Source organism: Panthera tigris, chromosome E2, assembly GCF_018350195.1.
Source record: "Panthera tigris isolate Pti1 chromosome E2, P.tigris_Pti1_mat1.1, whole genome shotgun sequence".
NCBI classification, from domain to species: domain Eukaryota; kingdom Metazoa; phylum Chordata; class Mammalia; order Carnivora; family Felidae; genus Panthera; species Panthera tigris.
Window position 1 is genome coordinate 5383670 of NC_056674.1, and position 12318 is coordinate 5395987.

General features: G+C 46.8%; 2 protein-coding genes across 2 annotated transcripts in view; one reads left to right on the forward strand and one right to left on the reverse strand.

The window, feature by feature from the left end:
- Positions 1-8152: 8152 nt before the first annotated feature.
- Positions 8153-10580, reverse strand: LOC102971337 (the record flags this gene model as incomplete). Its single annotated transcript, XM_042970018.1, is given in 6 exon segments — positions 8153-8937; positions 8940-9148; positions 9311-9470; positions 9795-9978; positions 10194-10325; positions 10548-10580. Coding segments are annotated over 6 exon segments (1503 nt in total), but the record flags the coding sequence as incomplete, so codon positions are not given.
- Positions 10581-11181: 601 nt separating this feature from the next.
- The window catches only part of LOC102958212 (protein ZNF738-like), a 46771-nt gene continuing 45634 nt past the window's right edge, over positions 11182-12318 (forward strand). The window contains exon 1 of the mRNA XM_042970019.1: positions 11182-11242. Coding sequence (XP_042825953.1) covers positions 11182-11242 — 61 coding nt within the window. The remainder of the gene's footprint in view (positions 11243-12318) is intronic.

The following is a 12318-nucleotide window of genomic DNA, read 5'->3' on the forward strand; positions in this document are numbered from 1 at the left end:
TGCAATTTGTAAAGTGTTTGATCACTGTTTGACATTTACTCATTATCACAGAATTCATACTTGAACAAACCTTACAAATTTAAGGAATGTGAGAAAATCTTTGTGGACTACTCACCCCTTACTTCACACTGGAGAATTTATACTAGAGAATAACAATTGAATACAAAAGAGTGTGGCAAGGCCTTTAATCAATGGTAAACCCCTACTACTGATCATAGAATGTATACTGGGGAAGTATTTTGCAAATATAAAGAATTGGTGAGCCTGTTAATCAAAGGTCAAGATTCATTCTACAACACAGAATTCAAACTGGAGAAAAAACTTAAAAATGTCACAGTGTGGTACAACTTCTAGGACTGTTGAACCCTTACTCAGCATCAGATAGTTTACACTGAGGACCAACATTATAAAGGTCATGAATGTGTCCAGCCTATAGCTGGAATTCGTAACTTGCTCAACATCATAGCTGTCTTAGAGGATAGAAACCAAAATACGTAGAGAAAATTTCAGTGCCTTTCATTGGAACGTGATCCTTAATATCCCGGCATGCACACTAGATTTAAACCGTGCAAACATATTGAATGAGAAAATGCCTTTGTATTAAAAGTACACTTTAACAAACACCAGAGATGCATAAAAGTAACTGGAAAGCCATAAATACTTAGAAAAGTATTTAATTTAACATCAAATATCAGTAACTGTCACAGAATTCAGAGTAGAAAGCACTATGTCAGTCACTCTATTCAGACATTATATCAAAATATTCATTGTAGGGAAGAATACAAAGTTAATCACTAAGAAGGCAACAAGGTGTGGATGTGGAGAAGGGCAGAGAAAGAGGACCACACAGGAATGCCCAAGGAGAATGTTTCCCCAAAGCCAGTGGCTTGGAAAACAAGAGGGGTTGAACTTTGTGAGTTTTTTCAACCAGCATGGCTTAATGCCTAGAGTTTCAAAGGCCAGCTGTAGACAGAAGGGTATTGCACTGCTCCTGGAGAGAAGGCAGGCATACAACTGGTGGGTGGGGCAGACAGGTTGGAAACAGAGATCTGAAGATCACTGCGGAGTACACAGGGTGAGATTATTCACTATTTTAGGAGACTTACCTAGAGGCAACATTCACAGATATGCCTGTCTGAAAAGAAAGGAGTTGGGTGGCACCATTTCTTTCCCCCACCCCTCAGGATAAACACAGGGCCCCTGAGCAGAACATCTCAGCATGGTCCCTGGTTGTCTAAGTTGGTTACACACAGCCCCACTCCCCCACCACCACCCCCATGTTGTGGTGGGAGTATCCTTCTTAGTCAAGCTTCGCTCAAGCCCAGCAAGGTCAGCCCCTCTCCAGAGACCTGCACAAGCCCCTGGCCACACCATGTCTCTGGACCTGACAGTCCTGCAGGGCCATCGTTCTAGTGGAGTCGGTGTGAAGTATGATTTTGCAAACAGACTTCAGCACACCCAGTGAACACTCACCACATTCAGTCCAGGCATGAAACACTGTCTACAGCAGACAAGGAGAGCATCTGCAGAGCACTGGCCTGCAGTGAGGAGACAGAACTGACTTTCTGAACATACAGAAGAAAGCAGAGACTTAGAAAAAATGCCACGATAGAAGATGAAAAAACAACATATGGCCTCAGCCAGAGATTTATGCAAAAACAGTTGTCAGTAACATGCCAGATAGAGAATGGAAGACAATAATCCTAGGAACTACTCACTGGGTTGAGAAAAGAATAGGAAACATAAGGAGACCCTTTCCGTAGGGGTAAAAGAGTGAAAAAACAACCAGAGATGAAAAATGCAATAAACAAGATTAGAAATCAGCTTCCTGCCATGAACAGCAGTCTGGAGGAAGCAGAGTGATGAATTAGTGACCTACAAGACAAAATAATGGAAAATGGTGAACCTGAACAAAAGAGAGAAAAGTTTTCCAACATAACAAGAGACTTAGGGAACTCTGACTTCATCAAAAAGAACGACATTTTAATTTTAGGAACTCTAGTAACAAAAGGGGAAGAAAAGTTATTTCAGGAAATAATAGAAAACATTGCTACTCTGGGGAAGGAAACAGAAATCCACATTCAGAAGGCACATAGTATTTGCATCAAAATAAGCAAAAGCAGGGGCCCCTAGGTGGCTCAGTCGGTTGGGCCTCGGACTTAGTCTCAGGTCATGATCTCACAGTCCGTGGGTTCCTGCCCCGCGTCAGGCTCTGTGCTGACAGCTCAGAGCCTAGAGCCTGTTTCGGATTCTGTGTCTCCCTCTCTCTCTGACCCTCCCAATAGTTCATTTATGCTTTTGTTTCCCTTGCCTCTGGAGATGTGTTGAATAAAAAGTTGCTGCAGCCAAGGTCAAAGAGGTTTTAGCCTCCTTTCTCCACGAGGATTTTGATGCCTTCCTGTCTTACATTTAGGTCTTTCATCCATTTTGAGTTTATTTTTGGGTAGGGTGTAAGAAAGTGGTCCACGTTCATTTTTCTGCATGTCGCTGTCGAGTTTTCCCAGCACCATTTGCTGAAGAGACTGTCTTTATTCCATTGGATATTCTTTCCTGTTTTGTCAAAGATTAGTTGGCAATATGTTTGTGCATCCTTTTCTGGGTTCTCGGTATTGGCTACTACTTACATTTTAGTTTCCGCTGCTTGTTATTGTATCAATAATAGTTGGAGGTGGAGGTTTTCTTTCTTTTTTTTTTTTTCTTAGCAGATGCTTTTTTAATAAATATCGATGATTTATTCAGGATTTTGATGGATAAAATTTCTTTTATTCTTGTTAGACAATTCTGTAACCATTCATCGTTTTGTCTGATAGATTCCACAACATGAATTAATTTGTTTTTGTTTTTTATCTACGTTTTATGTTTGTGGATAACAATTTTCAACTCAGTACATTTCAGTACTCACTGAACAACCCAGTACAACTCTGTATAGTTTAAGGTTTAATTTAAACAGGAATCAGCCATATGTCAATTGCCAATAAATTACTTGTATATTTGTTGGTATTAATATTACCCATACTTTTTTGGCTTATGATTTACCTTGTTTCCTTTCTTGAAGAGTGATCAGTGGTTGTTTTATCCTGTCTTGGTGAATTGTTATAGTAGAATTCAGGTCATAATGTATTTCTGTATGAAAGTATATTCCCATTGTATGAGAAATAACGTCTTGAATTGAAGGTAATATTTTAAAACTCATAACTGTGTATCAACTTTAAGTTTTATATTTTACTCCTAATTGGGGTTGAAACATATACCATAAAATTTACTATTCTGACCATTTTAAACTGTAGTGTTAAGTATACTTAAGTTGTTACAAAACCAACCTCTGGAATTTTCTCATCTTGGAAAACTGAAACTCAATGTGATATGCCCCGAATCAAGAGACCCCCCGAAAACAAACCACCAGAGTCGAGAATCAAAGCCAAGGGGCAAGGGTCGTTTATTGCAGGTTCGAACCTGGTCCTCCGCGCACTCGTTGCCGGTGACGCTAAGAGGCCCCGAGTAAGGATCTTACAGCTTCTTTTATAGACAGGCACAAACAAGTTAGGGATATTTTTTTAGAGGTTACAGAGCTGTTGTTGGTTAACATTTAAATTTGAACGCTCAGCAGAACTTGATTGGTTCCCGCCTTTATTTCAAACCATTCAGCAGAACTTGATTGGTTCCTGCCTTTATGTCAGACTACAACCAGGCACGCCCTGGCTGGTTTCGGGAATGGTGGGGGGGGGGGCGCGGGTAGAGGTCTTTCTTTGCAGTTGTGAGTACACCTGGTAATTTTTCTCTTAGTCTCTCATTCCCCCCCTCTCTTTGGTGCCTTAAGAGCCAATCTTGGATCTTATGTGTCTGACTCAAATGTTTCGGTAATGATGGGTTGGTATTGGGTCCTAAGGACCATCAGTTGGATCGTTTTAACTCAGTCTTTGATAAAGGCAACTAGTTTATTAATAATATAAGGCCCGAGGGTGAGTAGGAGAAGGAGGAGTATAAGGGGCCCAGCTAGAGCAGAAAGCAGGGTGGCTAGCCATGGGGACTGATTGAACCAAGACTCAAACCAACCTTGTTGTTGTTCTCGTTCATGCTTCCGTTTGGCCAGGCCTTCTCTAACTTTAGCCATGGACTCTTGGACTACTCCTGTGTGGTCAGCATAAAAACAACATTCTTCTCTTAAGGCTGCACATAAACCTCCCTGTTGGAGGAAGACTAGATCTAGCCCCCTTCGGTTCTGTAGGACCACTTCAGAAAGAGAGGTCAGAGATTTTTCGAGGTGGGAGATTGAGTCCTCAAGTCTGGCTATATCCTCATCAATGGCTGCCCTTAGTCTATCGAACCCTCGGTGCTGGATGGCTAGTGATGAGATCCCTTTTCCTGCTCCTATGGCACCGAGGCCAAATAAGGCGGCCAAGGTTATGGTCGTAAAGGGTTCCCGTTTTGTTCTTATTGACTCTCTTGCTTCCGTCCCTTCGGTCCACAGATCATATACAACATTTTCTTGGTGGTAAATAACTCTTGGAAATATTAATATCACGATACAATATTCGGGTGACAAATTAAAAACATCCCTGCTAACACATGGGGTGAGCCCTGTCTTAGAACAAATCCACCAACTGTCAGGAGCTGGAATCATCCATTTAGATTCACCCATAGAGTAATTAGTCTGGGCACAGAGCTGGATATGGCTAGAGGGGACCTTTCCTATACAAGTCCCATTGCCAGTGACCGCTTGCAGTGTGAGGCAGGGGCCCTTTCGATTCCACTTACAAGCTGCTGGCGACTCTTCGTCTGACTGTGAAAAAGGGGCAGCTAGACCTATGGCTTCGTAGAAGGGGGGTTTTATATCATAACATAGCCAGCAGGCCCTTGTTGCCTCAGGGTCCGATCGGTTTAAGGCCTCATACGCTGCTGTTAGCAATTTCCATAGGGAGTCTATACCTTCTGGGATAGACTCGTCTCTTTTTTTTCTTTTTTTTTCTAATACCTGATTTGGCCCTACCGGTTGTATGAGAGGGGAGACTTTTAATTTTATTTGAATGGCAGTCCCAAAGAGGGGATATTGATATAAGTAGAGTCCCCAAGTGAGTCCTAAGACCCACCACCTGTCCTTTTTCCCCTCCTCTGTAAATCTCATACGAATAAAGTTACAGTTTTCATCATACCTGGTGCGGGTACATGGTTGGACATAGGACATTTCAATAAATTGGGGTTTTACTTCCCGCTTCCATTCCCCATCATTGGAGGTGACACAACTCCAGGCTGTGCAATAGAGGTTTTCAAACCCTCCACATGTGTGCCTCATCGCCCCCATCCTAAATCCCGAACATGCATAAAATCCATTTCTACTTATTGATACCCTCCTTTGCAGTTGCCTCCATTTACCTACTTCCATTTCTTTTAATGGACTAATTTTTTCTAAATTAAAATATAAATCTGGCCACCAGGTATTTAATGGGGCAGTTCCTAGGGTTTTGTTGTAGACTTCATGAGTCTCTAAATTAGTAATTTCCCATGTCAAATTATAGGGGTCGTGGGGGTTTGAATTTACAGACAGAATTTGCAAAACAATCAAGAGAAGGGCAAGTGTCATAGTTACACCTCAGTCCGTTGGCGGCGTAGGGTCAAGTTTAAAGGATTGTCCTTAGTCCGATCAACAGTCCAGGTTGTCTTTGAAGGTCCGATGAGGTCTAAGAACGGGTCCACTGGTTTGGCGTGGGTGAAATGGATCCAGGTGGTGATTCCGTCTACTTTGATGTCAGTAGGCATTGTCAGGATGACCTGGAAGGGTCCTTTCCACCTGGGCTCCAGAGTTCCCTGCCAATGACATTTGACGAGGACACAATCCCCTGGCTGGAATTGATGTGGAATAGGCGGGGGTCCAGTCTCATACAGTTCCTTTAATTTGGGCCATACATCTTCATGGACCCTCTGCAAGAATTCAGAGAACAAGAATTCAAGACTATTATCATTCTCAGCTTTGACAAGGTTATCTTTTAGGTTAGGGATGATGGGGGGGTGGTCTACCATGTATTATTTCATAGGGTGGGAGTCCCAGTTTGTATGGGGAATTACGCACCCTGAACAGAGCGTAGGGGAGAAGGACCACCCAATTAGCGCCAGTCTCCATGGTCAATTTGGTTAGGGTCTCCTTTAAGGTTCTGTTCATTCTCTCTACCTGTCCTGAGCTTTGGGGTCGGTATGCACAATGTAATTTCTAATCAGCCCCAAGTATGGAAGCCAGTCCCTGACTTACCTTAGAGATGAATGCAGGTCCATTGTCTGACCCTATCATTACTGGAAAACCATACCTGGGCGGGATTTCTTCTAGGATCTTTTTGGCTACAATCTGCGCTGTTTCATTCTTGGTTGGAAAGGCTTCAGTCCATCCTGAAAAGGTATCTACAAAAACTAGCAAATACTTATATCCATATTTTCCTGGTTTTACCTCAGTGAAATCTACTTCCCAATAAGTCCCCGGTCTGCTCCCTCTTTGTCTTACCCCTGTTGTCTGAGGATTGCTACTCGCATCGTTGAGTTGGCACACTGTACATTTAGTGACTACTTGATCGACCTTATCAGAGACATTTCTGATCTTTAGTCCAGTCTGTCTCAGTAAGTCCAACATTCGCCGGGAACCTACGTGGGTGCTGCGATGGATCCGCTCTAGAACTTGCCATCCTAGTTTATCTGGGAGTATAATGCTGCTTTTAGAGTCTCTCCACCAGCCATCTTTGATTCGGGTCATAGGAAGTTTCCTCATCCATTGAATGTCACTTTCTGAATACTCAGGGCTGGGGGGCAATTCCCAGGGTCCAAGGTCTGGCAGCTGTAGGGTCAGCAATTGCGCTGGGGGCCGAGCTATGTTTTTTGCAGTCTGATCGGCCAAATTTTTGCCCCGGGAAATTGGGTCGGTTGTCTTCTGGTATCCTGGGCAATGCACAATCGCTAGCTTTTTGGGTTCCCATAAGGCTGCTGGCAGGGCTAGAATCTCTTCTTTATTTCTGATGTCTTTCCCTTCAGCTGTGAGGAGCCCCCGTTCTCTGTATATCGCCCCATGTACATGAGCGGTGGCAAAGGCATATCGGTTATCAGTGTACACGGTTAGCTTGCAGTCTCTTCCTAACTTTAGGGCCTGGGTTAAGGCTATTAGCTCAGCCTTCTGGGCCGAGGTTCTGGGGGTAGAGCTTCTGCCCACACAACCTCGGTCTCTGAAGTCACGGCCGCCCCCGCATACCTTTGGTCCTTGGTGAACGAAGCTGCTTCCGTCGGTAAACCAGATGGCGTCTGCGTCCAATAATGGCTGATCCTGCAAGTCCTCCCGGATCCTATAAACTTAAGCCAGTATGTCGGTGCAGTCATGAAGTGGGGTTCCCATGTCTGGGTCTGGCAGCAGTGATGCTGGGTTCAGGGCCATTGGGGGGGTGAAGATGACCCTGAGGGGGTTCAGCAGCAGTCCCTGGTAATGAGTGAGTCGGGCATTGTTCAGCCATCGGTCAGATGGCTGCTTGAGGATGCCCTTGATGGCATGCGGGGCGGTGACTTGTAGCTCTTGGCCCATGGTCAGCTTATCAGGGTCCTTTACCATTAGGGCAGTGGCTGCAATCATCCGGAGACAGGGTGGCCATCCGGCGGCCACTGGATCTAGCTTTTTAGACAGATAGGCTACTGGCCTGCGCCAAGGGCCTAAATGCTGAGTTGGCACGGCCTTAGCTATGCCTCGGTTTTCATCTACATATAGGTGGAAGGGTTTGGAGACATCGGGGAGTCCCAGGGCAGGTGCTGATAGCAGAACAGTTTTGATTTGTTGGAAGGCCTGTTTGGCTTCTTCCGTCCAACTAAAGGGCTGTTGATCTTTTGTTGCCTGGTATAAAGGTTTTGCTAATTCAGCAAACCCTGGTATCCATAGTCTGCAGAACCCAGCCGACCCTAGGAATTCCCTCACCTGTCGTGGTGTCTGCGGTCTGGGAATATGAAGGACAGTCTCCTTCTGGGCATCCATTAGCCAGTGTTGCCCCCCTCTCAGTAAGTAACCCAGGTAAGTTACCTCCGACTTGCAGATCTGAGCCTTCTTTGCTGAGGCGCGGTAGCCTAAGGTTCCCAGAGTTCGCAGGAGACCTTCGGTTCCCTGGATGCAGGTTTCGGGTGTCTCGGCAGCTATTAAGAGATCATCAACATACTGTAGGAGAGTTATATTAGGGTGTTGTTGTCTGCACTCACTTAAATCTTCGTGTAGAGCCTCGTCGAACAGGGTCGGAGAGTTCTTGAATCCTTGTGGCAGTCTGGTCCAAGTGAGCTGGCCATTTATGCCCCTGTCTGGATCTGTCCACTCGAATGCAAATAGCTCTTGACTTTTAGGCGCTAGTGGTAGGCTGAAAAAAGCATCTTTTAGATCCAGAACAGTATACCATTGTTTTTCTGGGCTGAGGGCGCTCAGGAGAGTATAGGGGTTAGGAATGGTTGGATGTATGTCCATCACCCGCTTATTGACTTCTCTCAGGTCCTGCACTGGTCTGTATTCCCTGCTGTTGGGTTTGCGCACGGGCAGCAGGGGGGTATTCCATGCTGAGTGGCAGGTGCGTAGGACCCCGAAGTCAAGGAGGCAGCGGATGTGCGGTGTGATGCCATTTTTGGCTTCCGTGGGCATAGGGTATTGGCGCACGCGGACGGGGTCCATCCCAGGCTTGACCTCTATAAATAGGGCTGGGCGATGTTTTGCTAACCCCATACCACCCATTTCTGCCCACGCGTCTGCAAGGCGTTGAAGCCAGGGCTCGATGTCCTGATCCCGAGGAGTGGGTTCCTGATGGAGCCTATATTCATCTTCTAGTTTCACAGTGAGTACAGATATGCGTTGATTGTGGAAGTCAGTCACTGTGGGCCCCCCCGGTTGGAAATGAATTTGGGCCCCCATTTTGGTAAGCAAATCCCTCCCCAACAGGGGGCAGGGCTGTCGGGAATGACCAGGAAGGAGTGGGTTACCTTCCCAGTTCCTAAGTCCACAGTCCTCTGAGTTGTCCAGGGGTATTTCTTTATTCCGGTGGCCCCTTGTACGCAGGATGATTTTTCAGATACTTTTCCATGGGGCTTGACCAGAACTGAGTGCTGTGCCCCGGTACCAACTAGGAACTGGACCAGGGTCCCCTCCACTTGCAATGTTACCCTAGGTTCGGGGAGGGGATCCGAACCCTGTCCTCCCTATTCTGTATCTTGGGTGAACAGTATGGGGGCTATTTTAGGCTGCCATTGCCCTTGGCCGGGGTGGGGTTGTTTCTTCTTGGGGCATTCTCGTATCCAATGGCCTTTTTCTTTACAACAGGCGCACTGATCTTTATCTAAGTGCCGCCTGGGAGGGCATGTTGTTTGAGTGCCTTCTGGGGGTGGCTGTTCTTTCTGGACTATAGCGGCCAGGACTTTAGTCATTTTCTCTGTGGCCTTGATCTGTCTCTCTTCTGGGGCGTCCCTGTTGCTGTAGACCCGTTTTGCTATACGGAGCAGATCCTGGATCTGTTTACCTTCTAAATCCTCTAGCCTTTGGAGTTTTTTTTGTTTTTTTGTTTTGTTTTTTTTCTAATGTCAGGAGCTGCTTGATTTACAAAGGACATAACGACAGCAGCCTGGTTCTCAGGAACTTCTGGATCCATGGGGGTAAACTGCCTAAAGGCTTCCATTAATCTCTCTAAGTAAGCAGCTGGACTCTGCTTTTCCCTGTACGACCGAATATACCTTAGCCAAATTGGTGGGCTTGTGAGCTGCAGCCCGGAGACCCGCCATCAGAGTCTGGCGATAAATGAGTAGCCTTCCCCTACCTTCTGCTGTGTTGTAGTCCCATTCGTCCTGTGGAGGTCTGGTTAGGGGGAAAGCCGCATTAATGAGGTCAGGGTTAGATGTCGGCCGACCGTCGTCTCCGGGAACCAGCTTTCTTGCTTCTAATTGGATCCTCTCTCGCTCCTCTGTAGTGAACAGGATGCGGAGGAGCTGCTGACAGTCATCCTAGGTGGGCTGGTGGGTGAACACGACACTGTCTAAAAGAGCTATTAGATCTTTAGGGTTATCAGAGAATCGAGCATTCTGTGTTTTCCAGTTGTAAAGGTCACTGGTGGAAAAGGGTCAATACTGGAGTCGGGGGTTGCCTGTTCCATCGGGGGGTCCTATTTCCCGCAAGGGTAGGACCACAGTGGAGTCGGGGAGGCGAGGGTTTGGCTCACGCTGGGTATGCCCGCGGGTTCGGCCGGCTGGCCCCTCGCGGTTGGTTTCATTTTCAATGGGGCCCGGCGCGGCTGCTGCCTCCTGTCCTCCTGGTTCTGGCGCAGCTGCCGCTTCCCATCCTCCCAGTTCCCCTAGGGGGGGTAACTAGCGGGGCGACTGGTGGGGCGGCTGCTGCGGGCAGGGCCTGGGGTGTGAGGGGAGGGGGATGATAGGGTGGAGGGTCTAGGGATAGTAGGTCCTGACTATCGGGCAATATGGGATACAAGGGCGTGGCTGGCGTCCTTGATTTTGGGGGACCTGCAGGCCCCATGGCAAGGACCTTACACGTTCCCGAGGATAGGAAGGGGGCCAACCAAGGGGGTGGATTTTCCACTAAACTCCGCCATACAAGAATGTAGGGAATCTGATCCGGGTGTCCCTCACGACCCGGTAGAAAAATCTTTGATTTCACCTTAGCAATTATAGGGAGGCAGAAAGTTCCTTTGGTTGGCCATCCAACGCCGAAGGTTGGCCATTCGGAGTGGCAGAGGGTTATTAATTTTCTCCGCTGGATGTCTAAACTCAAATTCTGTCCTCTGGTTTTAACATCCCTGAAGTTAGCAACGAGGAGAGAGAGAGGAGTGCTTTGAGATTGGCCCATCTGTATCCTGGAGGTGGAGGAAAGGATTAAAAGGAGAAACATTAAAGTTATGAGGATTTCTGGCTGGGCCAGGCCAGGTCACCTGTGAAAGACAAGGAGTTTAACACTTAAAGGTTATAGAATAGAGAACACAATACTTAACACAACACTTAGATCGCTAGCGCGTTTCGGGTGTCTGCCACCCGAACAGAAAAATTCCGATGGGCCCAAAAAGGTGCCCCAGACGGGTGCCAGTGGACGTCTCCTACTGGACCCGACCGACTGCCCTATAGCGCGTCCGCCAGGGCCGTGTCAGTCACCGATACAGATCCCACGCGGGAGAGCCACAAACGAACAAACAAACAGAAATGGACAGAGCCGGCTCCCTTACCGATCGGTCTCAGGGACGACCCGTTGACTTGGGGTCTGGTGGGTTTGGGGGGATCCTGGGCGAGCCCCCAAATGATATGCCCCGATTTGAGAGACCCCCCAAAAACAAACCACCAGAGTCAAAGCCAAGCGGCAAGGGTCGTTTATTGCAGGTTGGAACCTGGTCCTCCGCGCACTCGTTACCGGCGACGCTAAGAGGCCCCCAGCAAGGATCTTACAGATTCTTTTATAGACAGGCACAAACAAGTTAGGGATTTTTTTTTTTGAGGTTACAGAGTTGTTATTGGTTGACATTTAAATTTGAACGCTCAGCAGAACTTGATTGGTTCCCGCCTTTATTTCAAATTTTTAATGTTTTTATTCATTTTTGAGAGACAGAGCACGAGTGGGGGAGGGATAGAGAGAGAGGGAGACAGAATCTGAAGCAGACTCCAGGCTCTGAGTTGTCAGTCAGCACAGAGCCCAACATGGGACCCGAACTCACAAAGCATGGGATCATGACCTGAGCCGAAGTGGGATGCTTAACCCACTGAGCCACCCGGGTGCCCCTTCCGCCTTTATTTCAAACTACAACCGGGCACGCCCTGGCTGGTTTCAGGAATGGCCAGGGGGAGGTCTTTTCTTTGCAGTTGTGAGTACACCTGGTAATTTTTCTCTTAGTCTGTCAATTATGGGCCCTGTCCCCATACTTGAATAAAATCACCTGGGTGCACCGAAGATATCTTCAAGAATTCTTTCTTGGCCATCAGCTCTGGACCACCCCACTATCACCCCAAACTTCCTCATTCACATATAATAGGGAAAGCTCCATTTGTAAAGGTGTCTCCTTCTGTGAAGCAGAAAGAAAGAGAATGTGTAAATTTACAGAAATTGATCAGCGGAGAAGGCATGGATTTAAATCTGGACAATAACCATACCTATGGTTACTGTGTTTTGCTTGCTCACTTCCCAAATGCTTCCCAATAGGATCGTGTGTGGAGTTTGCATTAATAATCATTGCTACTACTTTCCCCCTCAGATTCCCTCAACTGGAGTGGGTGGAAACAACAGTGTTGTTTTAGTGAAGTGCTCCAGGATATTCTGTTATGGGATTTTTTACATCAATACCCAGGATT